This window comes from Nematolebias whitei, chromosome 2 (genome assembly GCF_014905685.2).
Source record: "Nematolebias whitei isolate Nwh7 chromosome 2, NemWhi1, whole genome shotgun sequence".
Taxonomy (NCBI): Eukaryota; Metazoa; Chordata; class Actinopteri; order Cyprinodontiformes; family Rivulidae; genus Nematolebias; species Nematolebias whitei.
In genome coordinates, this window is record NC_056499.1 from 7,321,258 (window position 1) to 7,349,165 (window position 27,908).

At 41.1% G+C, this 27,908-nt stretch overlaps 2 protein-coding genes and 1 pseudogene across 2 annotated transcripts in view; all 3 read right to left on the reverse strand.

Annotated features, from left to right (window-relative positions):
• Positions 1–630: 630 nt before the first annotated feature.
• On the reverse strand, positions 631–4,018 carry sult5a1 (sulfotransferase family 5A, member 1). The gene is made up of 5 exons (XM_037692896.1): positions 3,818–4,018; positions 1,504–1,630; positions 1,324–1,418; positions 981–1,161; positions 631–773 (listed from the first exon to the last, which is right to left on the reverse strand). Exons 1-5 carry the CDS (start codon positions 4,016–4,018, stop codon positions 631–633), a joined length of 747 nt encoding a protein of 248 aa, XP_037548824.1.
• Positions 4,019–9,075: 5,057 nt separating this feature from the next.
• Positions 9,076–27,908, reverse strand: part of slc22a31 (solute carrier family 22 member 31) — a 30,454-nt gene continuing 11,621 nt past the window's right edge. The window contains exons 3-10 of the mRNA XM_037692906.1: positions 19,645–19,748; positions 19,404–19,558; positions 15,866–16,034; positions 15,613–15,758; positions 14,630–14,738; positions 13,054–13,268; positions 11,734–11,845; positions 9,076–9,618 (exon numbers count right to left, since the gene is read on the reverse strand). Coding sequence (XP_037548834.1) covers positions 9,180–9,618; positions 11,734–11,845; positions 13,054–13,268; positions 14,630–14,738; positions 15,613–15,758; positions 15,866–16,034; positions 19,404–19,558; positions 19,645–19,748 — 1,449 coding nt within the window. The 3' untranslated portion in view covers positions 9,076–9,179. The remainder of the gene's footprint in view (positions 9,619–11,733; positions 11,846–13,053; positions 13,269–14,629; positions 14,739–15,612; positions 15,759–15,865; positions 16,035–19,403; positions 19,559–19,644; positions 19,749–27,908) is intronic.
• LOC119430309 lies at positions 20,989–24,294 on the reverse strand (annotated as a pseudogene).

Below are 27,908 nucleotides of genomic sequence, written 5' to 3' on the forward strand. Positions count from 1 at the left end.
TGTGTGTGTGTGTGTGTGTGTATGAATATGTGTGCATGTATGTATATATGTGTGTGTGTGTGTGTGTGTGTGTGTGTGTGTGTGTGTGTGTGTGTGTGTGTGTAAGTTCTTTCCTCCCCTCTTGTGAAACTTATTCGTGCAGACATTGTGTTATTCACGCTACAATGTGATCAACACAAATATTAAGAGTAAATCAAAGGCCTTCTGTTGCAGTGACCAGAGGAAGCAACACTTTTCTTGGAGTGTTCATCAAGAGACAGGATGCCAGAAGACAGTTCAGATTACTGGGATTAACAACCTTTGACCTCCTTCACTCCTCTCTTTGTTGTTGTAGCGTTGACACGACTGTCACTTTCTTTGGTTTGACAGAAACTGTGAAGTCGTAGCTAAACTAAAGAATCAAATAATTGTATCATTTAATCAAAACACAAGAGAATTTAAATGATCTCGTGTATTCAGCCAACATCAAAACATCATTATAAACAGGGCTGCATTAATGAAAGGTCCTGTACATAAACATCAAGGGTGTTCAGGAAATTACACTTGATTACATGTTAGTAGGATTTAAAATATCATCCACGTCTAAAGCAGTGTGACTGTTTTGGAGACCCTTTTCATTGTTCTGATGTTTCAGTCTTCGGTGTGCGGCTCTTCTTTCTCCTCCTCCCCCCACACAAACTTCAAGGAGCAATCTTGCATTTTGGAGTTGGACACATCATCAAAATGTTGATTCTGCTCCTTGGTGAACATGTTCTTCCAGTCTCCAATCTGACCTGTGCAGCAGGGAGAAAGGAGGACACGAAGACAACAATAATTAAAAGTTCAAAAACAAATAAACAGAATAAGAGCTTCAGCAAAACCTATTCCACCAATTAAAAATCTCTAGACTTGCTTAATTGTGGTTTACATCCTCTAATTTGATTTAACCCCGAGATGCGTGGAAAATCAGAATAAAGCAGAATAAACTGATCAGAGTCTACCTTTCCTCATGAAGGAGCCTTTGCTATGATCTAGTATCTCCCCAGGGACAAGGGTGTAGTTGATCATCTTGTTGTCCTTCATGCTGCTGAAGCTGCAGTGTTTCACACAGTTGTTCAGCTCATCCTCCAGCAGAGGGCGCTGCAGGAACGAACTCACCCTGTTCATGGTCTCATGTATGTCCTAAAAATCAGAGGAAGCACTCAGTTTTAATCAATTCATGTTGTTTTTTTAACAAAGTGTGTATAAGCTCACCCCTTCCTTCACAAAGAAAACACCCAGGTAGAGAACGATACAAAAAATAATAAATATAACTCTGAATAAAACATGAAGATGATCCTTTACCAGTGACATCTCCTCATAAGTGACGTGAAGCAGATTGAGAGCTGCAGCCTGACTGGTCCAGCCTTTAATGTGCTCAAACCAGGAGCCGTAGTGCACTGAGGAGAGCACGAGCGGAGGAGGCATTAGTTGTTCAGATTACAGTCAGGAAGCACAGAGAAACAAAATCCTGTGTCAGCTCACGTTTGCCCTCCAGGAACTGATCTAAAAACTCCTGAAAGGAGCCGGCTTCAGGGAGGAAGTTTGCCATGTTGTGAAAGTGGTAAAAAGACACCAGCACATCTTTAGGGTTTCTGCTCACATAGATGACCTGCAGGAGAACAAGGAGCGGCACCGTCAGCACGTTTAACCTCTGACCTGGACTTTTAAAGCTGACAGAGATTTTTAGGTTTTAAATTTATGAAAGTGACTTTAGCAACACCATGACTAACGCATGCTCTTTGCACCGTTTTCATTAAAACCATTTTTATTGCTCCACTAAACATCAGCGCTAAAATAAGTGGAACATCATCCACCTTAAGCTTAGGTGTCAATATAAATGTAACAAAATAAAAATATAATAAATATAAGTAAGTATCTGTAAAAATAACTATGAAAATAATAAATATGCCTTGAGGATTTTTGTTAAATTAAATGCAATGTTTTTAAATTTAATCCTGTGTTTTGGTTGATTGATCTTCTTCCAGCCACTCATCTCACCTGGTTCAAGTTATCAATTAACACACCCGTTTACCTAATCAACATGATCAGCGCTTAAAACGTTTACTTGTCCTTCCAACTTGTTGTTTCCCGGCTCTTTCAGCTGAGGCACATTTGAAGGTATTAATCTTTTCGATTCTTCTTTTCTTAGTTTAGTTTGTTTTAATTTGTCCTTAACAACTTTTTTTTTTAATTATTATTTTCACCTTTTTATCCAAGTTCAAGATCAGGCTGTTGATGATGTGAGAATGCACCTCGTTAAAGAATCTCATTGTTTAGAGTAAAATGATTAAGAAGTTTGTGTATAAATGCATTAGAATTATTTGTTTTAATATGATACTTCCCTGGTTTCTCATGTATCACGTTCTCTTAAATGTTATTTGCAAAACACCAACTTTTGTCTGTGATGTCTTAACTTTCTAATCCATTTGGCACGTGCATATATTTTTTTCCGAGAACATTTCATCTCTTTCTGAACCCATTGAACCCTGACACCACAAATGTACCATTTGGCAAAATTGCATGGAAATCGAGCGTGAAATGTGGAAACTATGGACAAATATTAATGCAACAAACTGAACTGAACTTCCACTCTGGCTCTTGCTCAAGATGGTCGCTCCTGCTCTCCCTCCTCCCCGTTCTCCTCTTCCTCCTGCTTCTGCTCCCTGCGTGTCTTGGAGCTCCTGGGACACATCTCCTGAACGAAAAATATTATTATGGATCTGACGAGCTGGACTTTCAACGAAGTCGACAAAATCTTTTCAACATAACGACAGGGTCCTGGAGAACCCTCTTGCCCGGCTGAGACTCACGCTGCAGGGTGCAGCAGAGATCAGCTAATGTGTCGTTCAGTCCTGTCTCAGGAGGACGATGAAGACGTTTATATTTTGGATTTATGATAGCAGGGGTTCTGCTCTTTGACATCGGTGCGACTCTGTTTTATCAACTTGAAGAAGACATCGGCAGCAGTTTCGGCCATGGCAAAGCTTCAGAGTGTGTTTGGTATGTGCTACGAGCTATGGGCTGCACAGGGGTCTGCTGGGGTCGGCCTCCCCACCGTTGCGGACATCTGCGCCTCCGAATGTTTAGGAAGGGCCACCTGCATCATGAAGGACCCCACTCACCCAGCACACACACTTTTTGCGCTGCTCTCCTCGGGAAGGAGGTTGAGGAGCATTAAGTGTAGAACCACTAGACTGAGGAACAGCTTCTACCCTGAAGCTGTTAGACTCATGAATCTCTAACCAGAATAATCACTGTGAAAAATCACATCATGTTGCTGCTGATCTGTTTCATGTTGCTGCTGATCTGTTTCATGTTGATGTGTTCATTCGTGCTCATCTTCTCACACAGACTCATGTTCGTGCTGCTGTTCAGCGTATTGTTTTTATGCTACTAGTGCTTAGTATATTATTTAGTTAATGTTTTTCTTAGTTCATATCTTAGATCTTATTACTGTTTTTCTTTTACATTTTATTGTTGGATGTAACTGTGACCCTGTGTACATAATTTCGTTCCACCACATGTACCACATGGAGTGCGAACGAATACCTTCAGTTTTTAAACAAAAACACAGATGAACAAGTTTGTGCTAAAAAAATAAAAACAATTTATCCAAGAAAAAAGTGAAAGTTAGATTCAGTGTTTTTTTTTCTTTTTTCCAAGTATCGTAACAAAGTTTGCGCTCTATCCACCCAGAATGACTGCACACACACAAACAATGCAACAAAGAGCTCGTACAAGTTGGTATAAAGCCCATCGTGTTCTGGATTTATAAGTGTATAAACACGAAGCTGACCCTGGCTTTGGAGGCCTGGAGGGCAGGGCCCAGCAGGTGATGAGGCAGGTGTGTGGTGAGCACTCGAGGCCTGGAGGGCGAGGCTTTCAGGAGCTCTGCGTGGTAATGGTGCTCCAACCAGGGAGCTCGGGTCCAGTTCGGGACCGTCTGGGATAAGTGTGGATCACCTCTGTTGGAAATGAGAGTAACAATTTCCTGCATCCATGTGGTTCCTGTTGAGATAAATGAAAAATATCAGAGTTTTAACATTTGCACTGAATAATAAAACAAGGCCTTGGGTTGGATTCAGAGAAATGAGAGTATCTTCCTGCAGGTTTGCGAGTCTTGTAAGATGATCAGGACACGCCCGACGTGAGCGGTCCACAAGCGTCTCTGCGTCTGAACGAGCACAGCTGCACACGTGGAAAGCAGTGGTCTTTAACACACGTTGGGTCAAAACGCTGAGCATCATCCCCAGTTTGTAGTTCAAGCAGGAATTAACTGTTGAAGTCAACTTCCTGTCTGTTAGTAAAATATCTCATGAACAATGGGACAGGCTGTCCATAGGGAACCAAAAAATGGCTTTAACTCGGACATTTTAACAGATATTGAGCTACGACTGTAGCAGCTGAGCATCGTCCCAACACAAAGCTTAAAACTCGGGCATGAAAGACAGCGGGCGACAAGCATTCCTCAACGACTGCTGAACCTTTAATTAAAATAGAAATATGAAAAACCTCGTTCTGAACAAATTCCCAGATCTGAATCAGACAAAAGTTAAAAAATGTTGAAGATGACATTTTACAAAATGCAAGCTGGAACTCCAATCTTTAATTTTTAAAATTGTAAAAAAGATCTGAGATTATTAAATCGTGTTCAAATGTTTGACTCCAAGTACAAACCGGATTCCAAAAAAGTTGGGACACTAAACAAATTGTGAATAAAAACTGAATGCAATGATGTGGAGATGGCAAATGTCAATATTTTATTCGTAATATAACATAGATGACAGATCAAAAGTTTAATCTGAGTAAATGTAACATTTTAAAGGAAAAATATGTTGATTCAAAATTTCACAGTGTCAACAAATCCCAAAAAAGTTGGGACAAGTAGCAATAAGTGGCTGGAAAAAGGAAATTGAGCATATAACGAACAGCTGGAAGACCATTTAACACTAATTAGGTCAATTGACAACATGATTGGGTATAAAAAGAGCTTCTCAGAGTGTCAGTGTCTCTCAGAAGCCAAGATGGTAAGAGGATCATCAATTCCACCATTGTTGTGCAGAAAGATAGTGCAGCAATACCAGAATGGTGTTACAAAGCGTAAAATAGCAAAGACTTTTAAGTTATCATCATCAACCGTGCATAACATCATCAAAAGATTCAGAGAATCTGGAACAATCGCTGTGCGTAAGGGTCAAGGCCGTAAAACTCTACTGGATGTTCGTGATCTCCGGGCCCTTAAACGTCACTGCACCTCAAACAGGAATGCCACTGTCAAGGAAATAACAGAATGGGCTCAGGAATACTTCCAGAAAGCATTGTCAGTGAACACAATCCACCGTGCCATCTGCCGTTGCCAGCTGAAACTCTACAGTGCAAAGAGGAAGCCATTTCTAAGCAAGCTCCACAAGCTCAGACGTTTGCACTGGGCCAGGGGTCATTTAAAATGGAGTGTGGCAAAATGGAAGACTGTTCTGTGGTCAGATGAGTCACGATTTGAAGTTCTTTATGGAACACTGGGATGCCATGTCATCCGGACCAGAGAGGACAAGGATAGCCCAAGTTGTTATCAACGCTCCGTTCAGAAGCCTGCATCACTGATGGTATGGGGTTACATGAGCGCTTGTGGCATGGGCAGCTTGCATGTCTGGAAAGGCACCATTAATGCAGAGAACTATGTTCAGGTTCTAGAACAACATATGCTCCCATCTAGACGTCATCTCTTTCAGGGAAGACCCTGCATTTTTCAACACGATAATGCCAGACCACATTCTGCAGCAATCACAACATCATGGCTACGTAGGAGAAGGATCCGGGTACTAAATGGCCAGCCTGCAGTCCAGATCTTTCACCTATAGAGAACATTTGGTGCATCATAAAGAGGAAGGTGTGACAAAGAAGGCCCAAGACGATTGAACAGTTAGAGGCCTGTATTAGACATGAATGGGAGAGCATTCCTATTTCTAAACTTGAGAAACTGGTCTCCTCTGTCCCCAGACGTCTGTTGAGTGTTGTAAGAAGAAGGGGGGATGCCACACAGTGGTAAAAATGGACTTGTCCCAACTTTTTTGGGATTTGTTGACGCCATGAAATTTGGAAACAGATTTTTCCCTTAAAATGATCCATTCTCTCAGTTTAAACTTTTCCTCTGTGATTTGTGTTCTATTCTGAATAAAATATTAGATGTTGGCACCTCCACATCATTGCATTCAGTTTTTATTCACAATTTGTTTAGTGTCCCAACTTTTTTGGAATCCGGTTGCACAAAGTTCATGTCTGTAGAACTGCAACAGTAAAGACGCCAGGCAAGCAAACAAAATCTTAGCTTAATCATCCTGATAGATAACAAAAAAGGTTAAAGTGTGTCAATCGTGGACCAGTTTCTTTAACTCAGGGGTGCCCAAAGTGGGGCCCGTGGGCCAAAGTTGGCCGTCAAGTCGTTTCAGTTGGCCGACCAAGCTGTCCTCATTACTATATAAAAATTTCCTTTGAAGAATCAATGTGCTTACACTCACTGACTCCACCCATTAACTTTATTGTAAGTCAGCCTGCCATAATTTAACTACACGGATTACACAGTAGATAATGTATTTTTTTTTAAAATAATTTTAATTAATATTTTTATATTTCATTTTGACAGACTTTCTACCATCCCTTGGCAGTTTCTTGCCACTGGAGAAAATTTTCCTTTGACAGAACACACTTTTATAAATCACAAAGTGTTTAAAAGTAAATTGTAAATATGAACTGGTTTCAGTGGTGATTTGAGCCTCTTTAAATTTAAACTCAGCACCCCTGAAAAATAAAGCAATCATTACGGAAACAATTCTCAAACGTTAAATTCACAAAATATTGAATAAACATAGAATAAATGAGGACAGTCTCAAAACCAGCCAATAAAATCAGATTTTTTTTTTTTTGCACAAGTCCTGCCACCTGTCAATCAGTCCCGAAGGAACGTCAGCAACTGACCAATCAGCAACTGACCAATCAGCAACTGACCAATCAGCTACCTCGATTTGTCCTGAAGTGAACGTCCCTTACCTGCAGAGCTGCAGCGGTGTCGCATTAAAACTCTTTGCAGTCAGAGATTTCAAGAACAACAGAATTTACATATTTTGTTTCATGTTGGGGGCAGCACGGTGGCGCAACTGGTAGAGCTGCTGCCTCTCAGCGAGCAGGCCCTTGGTTCAAACTCCGGTCATGGGGCCTTTCTGGGTGGAGTTTGCATGTTCTCTCCGTGCATGCGTGGGTTTTCTCCGGGTGCTCTGGTTTCCTCCCACAGACCAAAAACATGCATGTTAGGCTGATTGGTAACTCTAAATTGTCCCTAGGTGTGAGTGAGAGAGTGAATGGCTGTTTGTCTCGTTTGTCTCTATGTGGCCCTGTGATGGACTTGCGACCCATCCAGGGTGTACCCCGCCCCTCGCACAGTGATTGCTGGACATGGGCACCAGCGACCCCCGTGACCCAAAATGGAACAAGCGGGTAAAGAAAATGGATGGATGGATGTTTCATGTTGGTCTACTGTAATAAACTTCTGTAAAATACACCAGAATGTAGGAAATGGCTCTGGGGGGCCTGATTAAGAGACTCCAACAGGAGGAGGGCTTGAAACAGCAGTGAAGGCTACCTATGGGACAGAGCTGGTTGGCAGGCCGTAGACTGATGAAGTCTTAAAGAAACCGGTCCAGATGACACGATTTAACCTTTTTTGTTTTTAAGTCACTGAAGGACTCAAGCTCCTTTACGTGAGACAATAGTTCGGTACAAACCACGTTCACACAACCTGCTGAAAATCCACAGAGCTGCTGCACCATCCCTCCTGATCCACCATAACCCTGCTGAGATTATTTTATTCTGTGATGATCAAGGTCTGTTCTCAGAGTTTGAGATTAAGGTAATTTTTTATTATTTTCAATGTTACCTGCCTACACGTGCAACGCCATCTAGTGTCCAGAATCAGGAACTACAACACAATTTTAGTAAACCATTAAGTTTTTACATGAGGGGAAAACTTAGGTTGAAAGTTGTTTAATTTTCACCTTATTTTAGGCACACAAACCAAAAAGAACTGTAACACAAGTTTCTCTTAACAACTTTAGTTAATACAAAAGCACCTTTGATTGTTCACTGAAGATGGAAATAAACTGATACATTTCTTTAAGACTAATCATCAGCGTTCTCATATTTAAAACACGAAACACTGAAAGGTAACTTGAAAAACATCAGCTTCAATAATAATATTAGAAAGTGTGGAAGCGTCGGTGTACAGTTCTTAATAATAATTACAGTGACCTATAAGTTTAACAAAAATTAAAAATGCCGCCATATTAAACTTTTTTTTTTCAGTCTGAAGCATTTAAACATTGTTTGACTTCATTTTAATAATAAAGTCTGAACCTGAGCAGAAAAGTAACCTTAATAATAATTCATTCATCGTTCGTTTCATTGTTTTTGTTGTTGTCTTCACACTAGTCATGCAGCTCGTTAAGTTAAATATTTGCCTTAACGAGGCTCGTTAGTGGTTTAAGATTAAATAAATTTTGACTCATCGTAACCAGCGAGCAGTTCATCATCTGGTGCCCCTGTGAGTCTAAGGGTTTGGGCTCCTCAGTTCTGCTGCGCTGCCGACGAGGCGGACGATAGTTTAAATCTTCTGAATGATTCTGGGGAGAGGATATAAACAGTATCTTACCTGTTGTAGATGGCTCTTAATGACTCAGTTTGGAGCCTAATCCTGACTGGATTAACAGGCGAAGCTGCTCAGACAAGCTGTTAGCTTGTCAATCAAACCATTTCTCCAAACTGGGGTCATTCAAAGAGCCATCTACCCAGGCAAGATATTAATTGTTCATTTTTCCACAGAACTCCACTTCAAAAAAAATCTAAATGATCCTTTTCATGAAACATGCATGTCTCAAAAAGCAAACAAACAAAAAAAGAGCTGCAGCCAACGCTGATGTCACAGGAACATGACGGACATAACAAGGAGACAAATATGTTGGAGAAAAACCAGCCGAGCCTTCGCTCTAAAGGTGCGCTCAATTCTAGCTGAAGTCTGTTCTTTATCAGAGGAAGTGACGAGCTTTCAATAAAGCTGATCACAGACTGACTGAGGTATTTTCCGAAGAAGTATTCAAAGTGTGAGGCTCTGGTTACGACAAAACTTCCCTCCGTGTCTCGTTCTTTTGAGCGCCATTGTCTGAAAGCAGAGGAGCAACAGCGGGAGCTGCGATCCTGTACGGCAAACTGTCTTTCGTCAACATCTTCCTGGTGGCAGAAACCAGGCGGGAATAATTATCGGGGTTGTACTCGGACTTGGGGGGCTGCGTGCAAAGCAAGGGGAGGTGGTCTCTGTCAGGCCGGGACAGGAAGAGAGGCGGGCGCCGCTGGCTCTCGCCCTCCTTCAGGGAGTCTGGGAGCGACTTGCGTTTGCTCTCAGGTAGGAGCATAATGCAGAGAACCGAGAGGACAGCGAAGGAGGCGAAGATGACGTGGTGCAAGAAGTAGCCGCCGTTGTTCTGGAGCTCCATCAGGGAGGAGGCGGCCATGCCGACACAACCAGCTGCCAACACCAGGCCGAGGCAGCCGCCCCTGAAAGAAAACGCTTCGTCACGAAACTTCAGCTACACAGGTGCATCTTAATTAAGAGTGGAGCAACACGTCCGGTTCGCATTTCTGCAACGTTCCTGCCTCTTTCTGGGGGAAACATGCCCTCCTTTTCCAAGGTGAACTTAGTTCCTGGGTTGCCAGATAGGAAATGAAGAACCATTATTGTGTTGCTTTAAAATTATTGCTTTTTGACCCAAACTATCACATGTGCTGAGTGAGGTGCTCTTTCTTGAAGGAGGGAGGTTGTAAGACGTTTGTTGTGCACGTGCACAGAGAAAGGTCTAGACGGGGTAATTGTCATTTATCTGGCAACTCTGCTTTGCTAAATAAACTTCCTCAAATAGTGCATCATTACTTCGAAGCTTTAAAGTGCCGCAAATTTATCGTCTGTCAGGCAAGGAGTGACTATTGTTACCGTCAGCAGGGTTTTATAGAAATTCATAAATATGGATTTTAATTAATCAGATTAGACGAACGACACACCCAGTGGTCTGAGGAGTTGAACAGAATCCAGAGGATATTTCTCATGCTCGTCGTGTTTTATCTCGATGAAGTTGGTTTATTTTGCTGTTTCAGCTGTTGGTTGTGAATGGAAGTTTACAGAAAACTAACTTAACTATTATTCTTCAAGGTCTGATAACACGTGGCTGCAGATGCACGTTTAAATACAGTAGTCCCTCGTTTAGCACGAAACCGCAAAGTAGGAATAGTAGTACAAGTAGTAGTTTATTATATATATATATATATATATATATATATATATATATATATAAAGCATTTTAAACCCTTCCCACATTCTTGCAATATTCTAAAAAATGTTTCTAAACTCTAAACGCTCTAAAAGAGCACAGAATGTCATGATTTCATCTCTCTGCCTCTGCTGCTCTCAGCCACCTGCAAGTGCTCTTGGCCACGCCCACTTCTCCATGCTGCATGGAGAACAGCTGATCAGCTGCAGCAGGAAGTTTATCCTGCAGTGTGGGCTGCACAAAGCTGCAGGAGGTGCTAAATAAATTTAAAATAATTTATTTTGAATAAAAATTTCATGTCGATCGTGCGGCTCATCCATCAGTCAGACAATTGTGTATCATGTCTACTCTTATTTTGAAAAACCGTAGTCTGCAATAAATGAACCACAATGTGGCGAGGGACTACTGTATTTTGCCTTGGTGGAAAAAATAATACGTGAGGTTTAAAATTACTAAAAAGTCCAAGTCCAGTTTCAAGTACAGTAGTCCCTCGTTACTTCGTGGTTCATTTATCGCGGACTGCGGTTTTTCAAAATAAGATTGGATAGACACACAATTGGCTGACTGATGGATGAGCCGCACGATCGACATGAAATTTTTATTTAAAATAAATTATTTTTAATTATTTAGCACCTGCTGCGCATTTGTGCAGCCCAGAGCTGCTGGATAAACTACCAGCTGCAGCTGATCAGCTGTTCTCCTGCAGAGTGGGGAAGTGGGCGTGGCCAAGAGCGCTTGCAGGTGGCAAAGAGCAGAGGAGGCAGGAAGCTGAAATCATGACATTGTTACGTTATAGAAACATTGTTTAGAATATTGCAAGAACGTGGGAAGGGTTTAAAACACCTTATGTATCTATCTATCTATCTATCTATCTATCTATATATATATATATATATAGATACTGTGTGTGCGTGTGTTTAAATAAGAAAATAAAGTACTACTTACTATTTGTACTACTATTCCTACTTCTGGTTTTTTCACTTATCACGTCTTCAGGGTACAGAACCAGCGATAAATGAGGGTCTACTGTTTAAGTAACTTCTGACTCCTCTTCAGCCGATTAAATTTTCTGAAGCGGCGACGACTTGTACACAGAGTGATGAAGCTGCTGAACCTGTTGACCCTTTAAACCTCCTCTGCAGCTGCACTAAAGACAGATCTGTTATCGTCCCTCTCTGTTTAAAGATGCAAACAAAACTGAAGTGGGTTTCATTCGTTCCGACATCACTGTTATTTTCACGTTGACGGCAGCAGTTTCACGCCGCTTGTTTTCTCCTAACACGCGGGGCACGGTGTGACGGCGCTCCACCCTGACACCAGCATCAACAACAAAACGCTCGATGCTCACCGGACCACAGTCGGCATCACCTCGGAGGCGAAGAAGGTACTGAGCATGGCGAGAGCCTGAGAGAAGAGCAGACCCACCACAGAGAGCACCAACACCAGCCCGCCTCGGAGATCTGACGCACAAAACACAGAGACAAGTTCTGTCAGTCCACAGCAGAGACCTAAAGGGACAGTCCGCCCATTTCTTCAACAGCTGTTTTGGTAAATAGTTATCAATAATTGTGTGAATGTTTATGAAGCATTCACTCTATTGCGATCCATTTTTCTTCCGTGCGTTTTTCAGCATCTTTCTTGTTCCACAATTTTTGTGCCATTTCAACAAATCATAAATCAAAACGTTCAGCTCTTTCAGGACAATCCTGCTGATTTTTGGTATTGATGCAACTTTAGCTTTTTGAAATATTTAGCCTTTTCTGACACTTTTTTTTTCTCTCAAAGAAAATGAGTTGAGCTCATTTTACATCCTTCAAGTCTTCAGATCAGTTTACAAACTTTCACATTTTGTTTAAAATTTAAACTTTTATTCAGCTACTTTCAGCTACTTTCAGCTGTTTTGTGCTCCTTTTAGATTTCTTTCTGCTAACTACATTTTTCTGCTTCTTCTAACATCTTTCTGCTACTGGTAATTAACTTGTGCTCCCTTCTGCTTATTTATGCAAGTTTCAGCCTTTTCTGCTATTTCAGCAACTCTTTAGCTGTTTTTATGCTTGTTTCAGCTTTTTCAGCCAATTCCACATTTTCTTGCACTTTTAACTTTTTTGTGCTCTCTCAACTTCCTTCTGGTAATTTAAGCTTCTTTCAGCTGTTTTTTACTACCATCTTTTTTCAGATAATTTCCTTTTTTTGTGATAATTTCTGCTACTTTCAGCCTAATTGGGCACAATTGTGCACTCTCCACTTCCTTCAGGCAATTTAAGCTTCCATCTACCTTTTCAGCTTTTTTTGTGTGCTAATTTCAGCTTTTAGAGCTAATTTCCTTATTTTGGTGCTCATTTCTGCTTATTTAAGGCAAATTCAGCAAATGTGTTTTTTTATCTCTCCTGCTACAAAAACAGAAAAACTTTGCGCTGCTAAGCACAACATGTTTCTATCTCGTGTACCAGCTGCACATGCACTAATCAACACGTGTCTCTAGTCCTGTCTCCTAATTACCGCACTTGTTCAGATTCGTTTAGACGTCTGTTTGTATTTTGTGTATCTGCGCTGTTTTGTTTTGCACGTTATGTTCCGTGTTGCACCGTGATCCTGGAGGAACGCAGTTTCTTTTCAGTACGTACTTGTACGTGGCTGAAATGACATCAAAGCTCTGACCGTGACGTACACTGGGTGAGGGCCAGCAGCAGCAGCGACGACAGCCCCGTGATGATGGCGGACAGCAGAAGCATTCCACGCCGGCCGAAGTGATTGACGGACAGACAGACGAAGACGCAGGCCAGCACTCCCGTGATCACTCTGAGGAAGTAGGTGAAGTAGAAGTTGGAGGAGTGAAGGTGCAGGTTTCTGGTGAAACAGTACTGGATGCCGGTTCCGATGAAGCTGTGCGACATTTTCATAAAAAATTTTTAAATTAAAATCAGTTTTTATTTAAAGGACGTCAGGAAACATGTGCTACTATTATTATTCAAAAACTACAAATGAATTGTATCACTTCTACCTTTTTTAAAATATGTATTTGTGGCCTGCTTATAAGGTGAAGTCAGGGAAATCTTTTATTTTTTATAAAAACTTTACTTTTTTTCCTGCATGCTTTTCCCCCCCAGTTAAGAAAAAGAATCTGCAGCTCTCAGCAGTAACTTTACACAAACAGCAGCAAAGAAAGTCTTTATCGCCGAGTGTCAAATGGGGACCTGCAACCATGACTGTGTTTGTTTGTTAGCAAAATATCTTATGAACCACTGGACACAGTCATATAAAACTTGTAGGAAGTAATCACTGGACACATCTACAACTGATTAACCTTTGGAGTCAAGCCTTCTTAAGATTGCCACCACAGCTAACTAACTTTAAGAAATACAAAAAGGCTATAACTCAGTCAGTTTGATAAATATTGAGCTAAAATTTGATGCTTTATTCGTTATAGAACGTAACTTTGGACCACTCAGCAGCAGTCCCAGGCGAGACGCTTCTGACGTTGTCAGTTGCTCAAAAGTGGCTTGACACAAGGAATGCAACAGCTGAAACCCACGTCTTGCATACGTCTGTGCGTGGTGGTTCTTGAAGCACCGACTCCAGCTGTAGTCCATTCTTTGTGAATCTCCCCCACATTTTGGAATAGGTTTTCCTCTCCAGGGTGCGATTATCCCTATTGCTTGTACGCTTTTTTTCTACCACATCTTTTCCTTCCCTTCTCTCAGTTAATGTGCTTGGACACAGAGCTCTGTGAACAGCCAGCCTGAGAGACCTTTTTAAAGGCCTTTGCAGGTGTTTTGAGTTAATTAGCTGATTAGAGCGTGGCACCAGGTGTCTTCAATATTGAACCTTTTCACAATATTCTAATTTTCTGAGACACTGAATTTGGGGTTTTCATTAGTTGTCAGTTATAATCATGAACATTAAAAGAAATAAATATCTGAAATATATCAGTCGGTGTGTAATGAATGAATATAATAAACAAGTTTCACTTTTTGAATGGAATTACTGAAATAAATCAACTTTTTCATGAGATTCTAATTTTATGACCAGCACCTGTAATTGTAGCTTGTGCTACGTATAGTTTCAATACCAGTATTAAAATTTTAGCATCGATACTGACAATATTTGACAAGTTAAGCCTTTAAGTATTTTTGAACCCAAACGTCCTTCTCATCTTTCCACATCTCGTTTTATTTGGTCATCAACGTCAAATCTCTGCAGGAGTCAGAACAGAGAAGTTTTGAGGAAATCTTTAAAAAACTCACAGAGTGAAGCTGAGAATGAGGCAGTTTTTCCAGATGACGCGAGTCCGACGCAGCTCCAGGACTGAGTAAAACCTCGGCTGGCAGTCCTCACTATACAATAAATCTATCTCTAAAAAAATAAATAAAAAAGAAGTTGGTATTTGAAGGTAAATTTACAGCAAATTATTCAATTATTAAGGAAAGTGTGCAAACATTTTAAGCCTCTTCTTTGCCTCTACAGCTTAAATGATACTTTATTTTATTCATCGCAACAATATATTTTTTTTAAAAGTGTAGAAATGACAGCATAAAATCAAATTAAATCTACTCAGAATCATTATTTTCCTCTTGTAGACCTTAAAGGAAAACATCAGTCAAAATCTCAAGACACACGGAAACAAACATCTTTGTTGTCGTCATTTCTAAATGGATGCAAAACTTATAAAACCTCAGTCCTGGTGTCCGAGACCATGAACGTTTTCTAAAATAATCGAATGAGGTTAGCGCGTGAGACATAGGCCCATAAACTCGTATTCACTACGCAAAGTAGTGGTGTCGCCCCCTGCTGGTCAGAAACAAAAACACAGATTCAAGTAGTTTGCAACAATTTTTAAATAAAAATGTCATAATTGGTCATAATTTAACAGTTTTTGAGCCTAAAACAGCACGTCGTCTCCACATTTCTCCCTGCTGAGCTTCTGTCAAATAAACAACAAAATGTTGATGGTAGCAAATGAAAATATCCCTCAAATGACAACAAAGCTGTCCATTTTTAGTTTAATAGACTTTTTTCATTAAGATCAACCAAATTACGCTCAGGCGTAATTTGGTTGATCTGGCTTGGATAAATGTAGTTTAGGTTCTTTATACTGACAGAATTAGTCAGAATTGCTCTTCAAACCAACATTTAATGCGTTTCAAATAAAAACTGGTCTGAGCAGGTTTGTGATGAAAGAACTGGATGAATCGTTGTGGCTCGTAAACAAACTTTAATATGTTTGTACCGGACATCAGGGTTTCCCCGGGGAACATCTCGTCTTGCCGACACACGCCGTTCCTCACGGCGAACTCCTGGAGGCTGATCTTGGCCTCGGGAATCTGATCTGTGGCCAGCAGCCAGCGAGGAGACTCGGGAAACAGCGACGCACAGCTGAGGAAAACAAAAAGAACGTTTCGTGCAGTTTCGTGCGATATCAGGAGCGCGCGCTGGGGATGACTATCAGCTACTGCCAAACCAACCCGTCCGCTCTGACTCACCACCAGTAAGGAAGCAGCAGGATCAGGGGCACGGTGGCCACGGCCTGCAGAATCGGCCAATCGCGGCACAGAACGGCGACGCCCGGCAACAGCAGCTCCGCGGACACGGCGAAGAAGCCGCCGACCATGGCGACCATGAGACGATGGGGAGGGTCGCAGAGCTCCAGCCCTGAGGCAGAGACAGAGTCAGGATGTAGGGTCGGCCCAAAACTGAACAGAACAAGCGGCTTCACGCAGAACCGGGTCCGTTTCCTGTCGTAAAACTCACGTCAGCGCCGTTCTCACGAGTTAATAAAACACTGAATGAATGTGTGATTTCAACTAAATTATTATTATTATTAATATTCTCCTCTGCACTTTTTGAAGCAGGACAGAGTTGTCATTTAGAGAATTTTCACATTTATTTTCTGCAAAAGTCTTTTTTTTATATTTTAACATTCTTAAAAGCAATGGTTTTAAAATCTGAAACTGATGTTTGGTATATTCAGCTTGTGCTGTTTGTTGCTGATAACTGTGGATTTTTACGTGTGTTTACCATTTTTATTACAGTTTTCTTGTTTTTTTATTATCATTTTTGCATGTTTTGAAATCAAACTGCTTCGGCCATTCAAACATTAAAACATTCGGCTCCGTTAGGAGATGTCTGCTATGACTTTTCTTTACCTAACTTTAATATTTGTGAAAATATTTAGCTTTATTTACAAAGATTTTCCCCAGATCTCTTCAGTTCCCTCAAAACATTGTTTCATTTGAAATCTGCTACAGCAAACGCTCTGGGTTTATCTTCCTATGCTACTTTTAGCCTGTAGCTACTGTTCTGTTGTTTTTTGCTTTTAGCTACTGTTGTGGTACTTTTGGGTTTTAGCTACTGTTTTGGTACTTTTGGGTTTTAGCTACAGTTTTGCCAGTATTAAATTTAGTACACATGCTGTTAACTTCAGTTACAGCTTGGTTAAATTTAGCTTTTATCTACAGTATAGAAGTTTTAGCTGCAGCTTAGCTAAATGTAGCTTTTAGGTGAGGTTTTGCTAATTTTAGCCAATGTTTTTCCTGAATTTAGCTTTAGTATCGATTTTACTAAATTTGCCACCATTTGTTTGGTCATTTTACTAACTGTACTGCTATTTTTAGCAATTATCTACAGTTTTTAATTTTAGCTTTGCTAAAATTAGCTTTTAGCTACAGTTTTTGCCACTTTCAGCTATGGTTTTGCTTATTTTAGCCGTTACCCATGGCTTTACCTATTTAAGCAAAGGTTTTGTTAAATTTAACTTTTAGCTATTGTTTTTGCTCATTTTAGCCTTTAGCTTCAGCTAATTTTAGCTTTAGCTGTGCTTGGTTTTAAATCAGTGGTTTTGTTGCGGCTCCTTCAGCGCATGTCAGAAGTTTTTGGTACGCGGCGTTCACACTGTATCTTCACAGAAAATGCCCATTCTTTTAGCTCTAAAAAAGTCTTTCTATCTTTAGCTACTTTTTGTAGTTTCCACAAATATTCCGCAGTCTTTTTGAATCTCGTGTGCTGAAGTTGCCAGACTGTGCTGTAGCGAGCCCGTTTCTGCTGAACTTTGTCCTCGTTCAGCTCCGATTCTCTGAGCACCTCCTTCCTGTCAGGGTGGGGTGTGACTGAGGGGTGTGTGTGGGCACTTCCTGTTTGAATCCAGGCCTTCGGCTGTGTCCCGTCATTGTTTTCTGCTGTTTGTGAAGCAGTGAAAACTTTCCCCTCGGGTCGTCACTCCCCCCCAGCCGAACATCTGGCTGACGTTAAATGAAAACACGAAGGAGCTCCTCTGGAATCAGATTTCCAGGAATGTGGGAGTACGTAAAGATGAACCTTTTGTGTTTATCTGGTTTAGGATTTCAGGTGGTACCACGGTCACATTTTACTACCCAGGATTACTTCATCCTCCAGAGAAACGGTCTCAGTTAATTTAAACCAAATATTTAACAGAAACATCTGAGCTCTAAAGGAGGACTGGGCCTGCGAGGTCCAAGTGAATACACATTTCATTGATCTGAGAGAAAACAGTTTGAAGACATTTTAAAGTCTTAATATAATTACGTGTCCTCTGGTCTGAGGAGCCCATTTAATAAAAATCACTAAATTATTTCAAGTGACAAACTCGAGCTGCACAGAAAGTCACGAGGAAAAACAAAGAGAGGGAGAAAAACTATAAACACAAGATACGACTGTTCTATTTACTGTTTTAATCTTTGAAAACGTTCAACCTTTCTCCGATTAGTGACAGAATATTAATTGTTGCGTGTATTTGTCACTGAACTGACTCGGTCGTGACTTTCAGCCAGCAGAACTAAAAGTTTGAGACGCTTCAGCCGTTTGTGTCCTCGAGTGAGGAGAAGATAAGAACCGGCTCCGGGTTGCTTCGGCTGTGACTCAACAAGCTCTTCTCTCATCGGTTACTGATAAAACAGCGAGCGCACGTTTGTTTGTTTTCTTCTGTGCGACGTTGAAAACATCCGAACTATGTGAAGATTGTGATTCCAGGCCAGGAACCACATGGATTTAATTTATCGCTCGAACGTCGTGCAACGTTGACGTAACGGGCTGAAGACACCGACCGTCTGAGCCACGAACAGAACCAAACGATGGGCAGTGAAACCACGACACTGTGAATGTGTCGGGATTTCCCTCCATGACTCAGCAGTTTTAACTGAATACACAGTAAAGATCACGTGTGTCGAGTTTTCCATCTCAATCTGCTCCTTTTTGACTTTTCCCCCATTTAAATAATTTAAATTCAATAAATTAGCATCTGAACTTTTACGAAGTGTCACAAAGCTCCCTTTCATCTAAAAGAAGCGAGTTGTGTCTCTTTACCCAGTCATCTATTAAATGCATACCAGCTGCCATCTTTCAAGCTCAAGTTTCCAACCAAGACTTTGGGTTATTGATTAGTGCTCAGATTACATGTTAGGGATCAGACCTGGCTACCACCACACCAAATTTAAACTCAATAACTGTAAAATCGACCGAGTTATAACCATTTTTGTGTTTGTTAAGGTTAATTAGCGGCAGTGGCCATCTTAAAACAAGCTGACTCTAACAGTTAATCAGTTCTAGACATGCATGGAATGAGTAATTACTGAAGGTTTCATCAATATCCGTCCAGTGGTTTAGGAGGTATTTTGCTAACAGACAAACAGGGTGGACTCTTAACAGTTAACGCCAACGTTTTGAACAAAGATCTCAAGCGATTCGTTGGTGGTCCGAGTACGTGTTGGGGATGACCCTCAGCTACTGCCACGTCACATTTTAACTCAGTATCTGGAAAAGTGATCGAGTTAAAGTCATTTTTGTGTTTGCTAAAGTTGAAGCAGTGGCGGCCATCTTGAATGGGGCTAACTACAAAATTTTATCATAAGTAGATTACCATCCAGTGATTGGTTTCTAAAAGTTTAAATAAAATCTGCCCAGTGGTTCATGAAATATTTTGCTAACAGACAAGCACACTACACAATCGTCCACTTTCAGAGCAAAAAGCTGGATTCTTCGGCTGAGCTGGCCCCTCTGGACACTTACTGGAAACGTAGGCGGACACGAACATGCCGGCGAGCATGGTGCCCTGACAGAGGCGCAGCAGCAGAAACATCACGGCGCTGCTGGACAGACACACGGCCATCCCGAACACGCCCGACAGACTGATGGAGAGCAGGAAACATCGCCGACGACCCAGCCTGACCACAAATACACACGAAGCCTGAAACCACCGCCCTCGAGCGTTTACGATAACACATTTCATATTTATTTATTAATCACTCACCAGTCACAGATCGTACCCAGAAAGACGTATCCCACAATCCACCCTGTCATGAAGCAGATGTGCTGCAGGGGGATCTTCCAGTAATCGCTGCAGACCAGGTTCCACTGCAGAGGACGAGAACGGGTCAGCTCACATGAACTGTGCACAACCCAACGAAATGAGCCCAATTCGCTTCAACTGATTTATAGAACAGCACCAAATCACAACACAAGTCGTCTCAGGTCGCTGAACAGGAACGTTCACATAGAAAAGCCACTTAGTAAAGTTCTCCATCTAAAGATGGAAGCCAGCAGACGCGTTGACTCTTCACTTCGCCGCAGTCTCCCACATTGGGCTGGGCGATATATCGATATTTTAAAAAATATCAATAACATTTAATTCACGATATAAAATGAGACTATATCGATATAAAACGATATAGTCTTGCACTCTACCTACAGTTAATAAATCTGCCAGATGTTTCCTCCGTCACCTTAACGCCACCCCTCCTGATTTTTCCCTCACCTGAACACAAGCCGGCCCCTCCCCCGCTGCTTGCAGCACCCGAACACTATTTGAATTACAAAGCTGAGCGTAGATATGCAAATATGTTTGTTGACTCGCAGTGGGAGAGAAGTGATGGGTGTTAAAAGTAGCTGCTACAAAGCAGAGGTTTGGTGTTCTATGAAGTTGTCTTCTCGTTAAAAAGCACGGAGACAAATATCCAGTTTAGGGTGAAAGAAAAAACTTCAACTGCACTTTCAGAGTCAGAAGCTTTGTTAATAAAGGTTGAATGAATATACTTCATTACAATCAGACTTCAGGTCTATTAATTAATCAGGGTACTGTAAAACAGTGAAGTACTAAAAACAAGAACATGCTTTGATTTTCTATGGACATCATCAAATGTCTTGAAACTTGTATTTCTATATGTAATAAATGTCTAAAAAAGACAAACTTAAATATATGTCAATAGTTTATTTTTTAGACATTCATTTTGTACAGTTACAGCTGTTAATAAAAGTGCCTGTGTGACAACTGGGACAAAGCTTCGACTCTGAAATCTATTTTTGTTATTACTTTATGGAAATAAAAATTAAAAAAAAAAAAATCGATATATCGTATATCACAATTTATTTTAAAATATCGAGATATTCATTTAGGTCTATATCGCCCAGCCCTACTCCCATACATTTGTAACATCGGTCAATTCATCTGTGAGTTTTTATAAATTGCAGATCGCACTCAGTGGGATGAACCCGTCTACACAAAGCTTGGATGAAAATAAATCTACCGATTTTATGATTCGCATTATTAGATTCTGTTTTTAGTGAGTGCAGCGATCGAACGGTTTTCTTCTCCGTCTCAGGAACGCTGCAGTGAAGCTGCATACTTCTGACGGACTTCCAAGTCATTAACTGGTTGGTTCCACACTGGTCCTCCCACAAACAGTCGCATGGCTTCGGTCGTTACATCCAGAGTGAAGCGGTTGTAGATGCCCGCCAACCCGGACATCAAAGTAGGCCTGGCCATCCAGGATGTAGCGAATGTCATCAAGTGGAAATGCTCCTCAGAAAACATCTTCAGCTCATCCTCATCGTTGTGAATTTTAATAACGTCCATGTCGGAGTAATCTTGATCTTTGCGGACCCTCTCCAGCTCTGGGTCTGTTTCATAAACATCAGCTTCCAGTAGAAAACTCCCAACTTCTTCAACTCGTTTAAAGGAAACGGGCTGGTTTGGTCCCGTGCAGCTTCCTTTGGTCCTCGTCAGAACGGTCCACGTACTTAAACACTACGAACACTTTCTGAGCTCTGAAGGTTTTGACTGACTTTCCTTTTATTTTGATAAATCCTATAGTTAGGGTTGGCTTGTTATGCTGCTATATGTTTAAACTACTAGAGGACAAATCGACCTCATTTCCTTAAATGAACTGTTAAAATTGAATAGTTTTCATTTGATACTATTTCTATCTTAATGTGTCTTGACCTGCCATTGTGTATCTGTTCTTACCAAACCCAGGCAGTCGAAGCAGATGTCCGCTTCTCCTGATCCTGGTTCTGCTAAAGGTTTCTTCCTCACGAGCAGGAGTCTGCAACCTTTATCATCAAAAGAGCCATTTCTGCCCCTTTGCTCAATAAATAAAATGTTTATGGAGCCGCAAAACCTGCTAAAACTGTGACAATCAACTGGTGGCCCATGGCCCGCTTCAAGCTTGTTAAGGGGGCTTTTCCAGCCAGTATGTGTGACATTATGAAACTAAAATATCAAATTATTATTTATATTTATTAATATTTTAGGGCAAAAGAAAATACTGGATTTATGTAAAGAATTTTTTTTTTTTTAACCAATTTTATAAAAATGCAAGCACAAGTTTGCAGGTTTATGTGACTTTTCCTTTTAATTGTGGAAACAACTAATGAAGCATCTTATTATGAAGTAATAAAGCATAAAGTTAAACATTAGTCCAGTTTGTTGGGTACTTAATTGAAATTTTAAAATGAAAATATTTCAATTTACTTTGTTTTTTTCTTAAATTTTTATTATCAAGTGTACTCACCATATTTCTCCTCAGCAACTTGCCTTAAAAGGTGTTATCAAAATCCAATCCAAGATTATGCTTTGTGAGTTTTTATATCATTTAAAAGTTTAGTTTCCTCAAATGAATGGGGTGGCAAAATAGTAATCTGTGGTGGGCAAGGCCACCATTGGCCACCCTCTGGCTCCACCATTGCACCAGATGATGGATAAACCTTCACTCTCCAGGATCTGTCACTCTGCGCTGCCTCGGCTCAGCAAAAAACAAAAACCTTTATTCTTGTACGGGAACATTAAGGTTTACTCACATTCCCTGTTCAGATCAGTCCAGAAATACTTGAAAAACTCGTCTAGAGTACTACAAACATTCACTGTTCAAATCCCTCGGCGACATTAAATGCAGTAAAGTTAAACTATAAGACACAGCAACACTAAACTCAATATCTGTAAAACTGGTTAAAGTCACTTTGTGGTTGTTGGCTGTGGCGGCCATCTTGATATGTGCTGACTCCAAAATGAATTCAGTCGTAAACGCACATCCAACGATTAATTTCCTGAAAGTTTCATTAATATCCGTTCAGTGGTTCATTAGATATTATGCTAACAGACACAGAGTTGATTCCAAAAGGTTAATGGCAAAATCCTAAACAAAGATCTTGTCCAATCTATTGATGCTCAGAATATGTTTTTGGGATCACTCTCTGCTGCTCACACAACAAAACTTAGCTCAATATCTGCAAAATTGATCGAATTAGAGCCGTTCATGTATTTTTTTTAAAGGTCGGTTGGCTGTGGCGGCCATCTTGAATCAAGCTGACTCCAAAAGTTAATCACTTGCACATTTAATTATTTATCGGAGGTTCCGGCGGCGGGTGATAAAATGATTAAAGCGCTGCAGCAGCAACAAAATACGAGCAAAGCGCCTAAATTTCTAAAGGAGGAGAAAACATTCAGTAAAAATCTGCTCGGAGTAAATAAACATGAAGGAACAGCTTCGTTCAGCAGCGCAGCGTCACGAGGATCGTTGTGAAGAAGAGGAATTCAGAACATGTTGTTCCTTATTAAGTTAACATCTCCGCTGACACGGATATTAGATCAGCAGGAGAAAAAAAAAGTGCTCAGAGTGTCTGAGCGCCCGGCTGGTACCAGACACCGAAGGATGGGAAGTTCTTTCCTGTTCCCTTCTTATCCTCCTTTATCTGAAAATGAAGAACAGATTTTACACTCGCTGATAATTTGTCCAGAAAAGATTAAATCGCTGAAATATTCAGGACTATTAGGAAGTTCAAAGACTATTTAAGTGAATAAAATTCTCCTGGAATAAAAACACCAAAACATGTTTATGATTATTAATCCAACTTCTGCCGTTTTAGACCATAAAAAGTCTATAAAACGAGTTTTTGTTTATTTTAAAAGAAATATTTGATATTTGACGATTTGACTCTTAAAATGGTTTCATCTTTAAAGCAGCAGAAAAAATACAACAGAGAAAAATACCAAGTGCAAGACAAAGGTAATCACGTAAATGTCTTTGTTGATGCACGTGTCCGTTATCAAAATATCTTGCTCTCGCTCAAGGCGGACACCTTCTCCTCTCCCTCCTGCTTTTGCTCTCTTTGTGTCTCGGAGCTCCTTGTACACATCTTCTGAACAAAAAATACTATTATGGATCTGGTGAGCTGGACGCAATCGACAAAATCTTTTCAACAAAACGACAGGGTCCTGGAGAGCCCTCATGTCCTGCCGAGACTCGCGCTGCAGGATGAATCGGGCATCTGTGGGGAGTTTGGCAGCTGATGTGTCTTTCAGTTCTGTCTCAGGAGAACGCCGAAGACGTTTATATAATTGGATTCATGACAGCAGGGTTTCTGCTATTTTAGCATCGGCGGGGCTCTGTTTTATCAACTTTTGAGGCAGCAGTTTCGGTCATGACAAAACTGCCAAGTCTGTGTGAAGGTTTGGTTTGTGCGACGAGCACTCAAAATCAGCTGATTTATGAGCTAAACTGTAAGATTGAAGCGATTTGCGAGAATCACAGACCACCTGAGACTTCTAGGACTCACCAGTATGTTGGAGTCGACCTTGAAGAAGGCTCATAGCACGGATCAGTAGAATGCCCATAAATCTGTTCATTATGGATCTGAAAAGTACCAGCAGGACTCAAGGCTGACAAGAAAAAACAGTCTGCCTGAAGAAAGTCAACAATTGTGTCTTATCTGAATCTGACTCCCCTGTTTGGCCTCAAATGCGGGCCGACTATCAAATTTCTCCTGGGACATGGGTAAACTAAGGAAAAAGCTTCATTTATCGCAAATTCCCCAAGAGCTTCTGTGCAGGCTTATCAGAACTGCCGGCTGGAAAAACAACATCTCATCAGGACTAAGCCCTAACTGGAAGTGCTTCATGGATAAATCTCAACGTCTTGTTGTCAAATGCATATGTAATGTGTTTATAAATGTGCTGACTGGTAGAGCTTTTTGATGTCTCAAATCGTGTCCTGATAGGACAAGATGTGAATAGATCTTTTTTTTTGTAATACCACTATCATCCTCATGGCCTTTTACTTTTTTCCTATCTAAAAAGTATTCTGATAAACAATAAGAGGTCATCGGGACAGTTTCTTTTAAAAGAAACTGTCCAGATGACCTGACTGAAAAATGTTGGATAGTATACCTGGATTATTGAGCATGGACTTTGTTGTTTTCAACCAGTCTGACAAGACTGTCAACAAGGAAGAGGGCCAGCATTGGAGGAGGGGACGTACCAAAGAGATCATCTTATCACAAGCAGAACTGGTTTGTTCCACTTTGGAGTAAGCTGTTGGGGGAAGAATCAGTTTTGTTGTTTCCTTGACTGATGAAGCCTTCTGGATCGAAGGCGAAACGTTTCAACACAAAAAAAAAGAAACTGTCCAGATGACCTGACTGAAAAATGTTGGGCAAATATGTTCTTGTTTTTAGTATTTCACTGGTTTTACAGCGGGCAGCACGGTGGCGCAACTGGTAGAGCTGCTGCCTCTCAGCGAGCAGGTCCTTGGTTCAAACCCCGGTCCAGGGGCCTTTCTGGGTGGAGTTTGCATGTTCTCTCCGTGCATGCGTGGGTTTTCTCCGGGTGCTCCGGTTTCCTCCCACAGACCAAAAACATGCATGTTAGGCTGATTGGTAACTCTAAATTGTCCCTAGGTGTGAGTGAGAGACTGAATGGTTGTTTGTCTCGTTTGTCTCTATGTGTCCCTGTGATGGACTTGCGACCCGTCCAGGGTGTACCCCGCCCCTCGCACAGTGATTGTTGGACATGGGCACCGGCGACCCCCGTGACCCAAAATGGAATAAACGGGTAAAGATAATGGATGGATGGATGGTTTTACAGCGCTCTGATTTATTGTTTTGTACATTAAAACTGCATTTTTACTGTAGTTTATTCTCGTCATAATCTATTGTTTTGTTGTCTGTGCTTTATATGTTCTGTCTGGAACAGGTCCCTCTTGTAAATGAGTCCTTGTGGCTCAGTGAGACTAGCCTGTATGAATAAAGGTTGAATGAAAAACACTTGGTCTTCTCCGAGTCTGTAAGCTGGAAAGCCGAGGTCGTCTTGACCTCACCTCTGTCCGATAAGCGTGTATTAGAAAACACTTCCTGCTCACTGTCCGGTGCAGACTCTAAACTGACGAGGCTCAAAGCTTGTAGCTTTTGCACATCTGTAAAAAACTTCTCGTCAATGTCTGCCCTTGAAAGTAAACTGGGTTGAAAAATCTCGTGTCGTCGTGTGAGCTCCTTTATTTAAGTAGACGATGAAAGGATATTTATTTCATCCCACAGTTGACACAGCTAACAACATTAGCCACCACAAACCACTCAGTTTTACAGATACTGACCTAACCTTTGATGTGGTAGTAGCCGAGAGTCATTCATACTCTGGGCGCGACATCTCGTTATGTCGCACGAGATGGAGCATAACATTGTTTTCAAGGTTGGACCAAAACGGCTACGGCTCCATTTCTCCACATGAGACGACCAGTTTAAACTCTGGCGCGGTGTGCGTTCCTTCGGAGGACTGGGTCTTCATTTACTCGACGTTCTCAGAAAAAGTTAACGGTTTTGAAACTTCTCGTGAGACTCGAGGAGTCGATTGCTTTTGAATCCAGTAACGCCGCTTACAGGAAAGAGCTAGTTGTGTCAAAGTGTAAAAATAAAAGTACAAAAAGTAAAAAAAAAAAAAAAGAAATCTTAACTGGTGAAACTCAAACCGTCACCAGCACGTTGGGTTAAAAACGTCTACTCCCTGAGTGTTTGGTTTTGTTGCATTCACAGTATTGTTCTGGGCAGTTTTCCCGTTGGACACACTTTTCCTTTTGTCCCCACCAATGACATCACGGGACAGAGGGACCGGCTGCAGGACGGAGCCGCTCAGGGTCTCCGGAAGTAACAAGGAGGCGCTGCACTTCCCAAACGCCGCTTTTTGTCAGCGAGGGAGGAAAAAACAAACGATCTGAGAACAAGCGACGGGGAAATGACCCATAATGACTCTGTGCCCTGCAGCTCGTGTTCAGGAGGGTTTGGGTCTTTGCTGCAGCGACACAGTGGGACGTTTCTGTCGGGACTGGCTGTCAATATTTGCAGACTGGGATGGATCATCGAGCAGCACACAACTTAAAAAAAAACAAAACAACCAACAGATAAAGGCCTGTTGCACAACAAGACCATGGAAGTAAACAGTGTCTGAGTGCAGCTGACGCAACGCAAACCCAACCAACCTTTTTGTCTTTTGGAACAGTTCTAGCTGAACTTCTTCAGCTGTGGCCCTGAAGGGCTGAACCTCAGCTGATCAGGGAGTGAAACACAATCTGAGCACAAAACAAAGTTTTCCTGTTCACTTGAGTCAATATTGGCTGAAAGCTGCGACGCACGCGAGACAAACTGGAACTCTTCTGCAAACATCTGCAGAATTTAATTATTTCATTTACAAACAAAAAGTTACACAAATTAACACAAAGCAGCTGGAGTGTTAAAAAACAGGGAAAGCTGCAGCTTAACTGTTTCAACACATGTTGCTGACAATGCTCTGAAGCTGAGTCAGCATGTTTTTAATTTTCCAGCTCTTATTTGTAATCTAATTACTTCTGCAGACTTTGTGCTCTGCATGCTCCAAAGTGTTCGGCTCATTCAGGAGATGGGTGCCAGGACCTTTGGTGTTTGTAGTGTTTCTTTTCTTTTCAAAATATCTAACTTTATTTACAAACATTTTCTTCATAGAATTCATCGAGATCTCAAACTTGTTTTTTGTTTTTAATTTGCTGCAGCTACCAGCTGACGGCTGTCTTTTCACGCTACTATGGTTAGCTAACCTTTTATTACTTTTGGTTCCTAGCAAGGCTTTTAGAAACTTTAAGCTTTGAGCTAATACTCTGCTACTTTTAGCTTTTACCTAGCCTTTTGCTACTACTGCTTTTATCTACAGTTCTGCATCTTTTCAGTAGCGTTTTGCTACTTTAAGTTACTACGAAAAGTAGCACAGTAGCTAAAAGTAGCTAGCCTTTTCGTACTTTTACCAATCAATTTGTTACTTATAGTTTTGAGCAACTGTTATGCTGCTTTTAGCTTCTAGCTAACATTTAGCTACTTTTACCAATCAATTTGGTTCATCTTGCTTTGTGGTCCAGTTTCACTACTTTTAGCTTCTAGCTAACATTTAGCTACTTTAACCAATCAATTTGGTGTTTCTAGCTTTGTGGTCCAGTTTAGCTATTT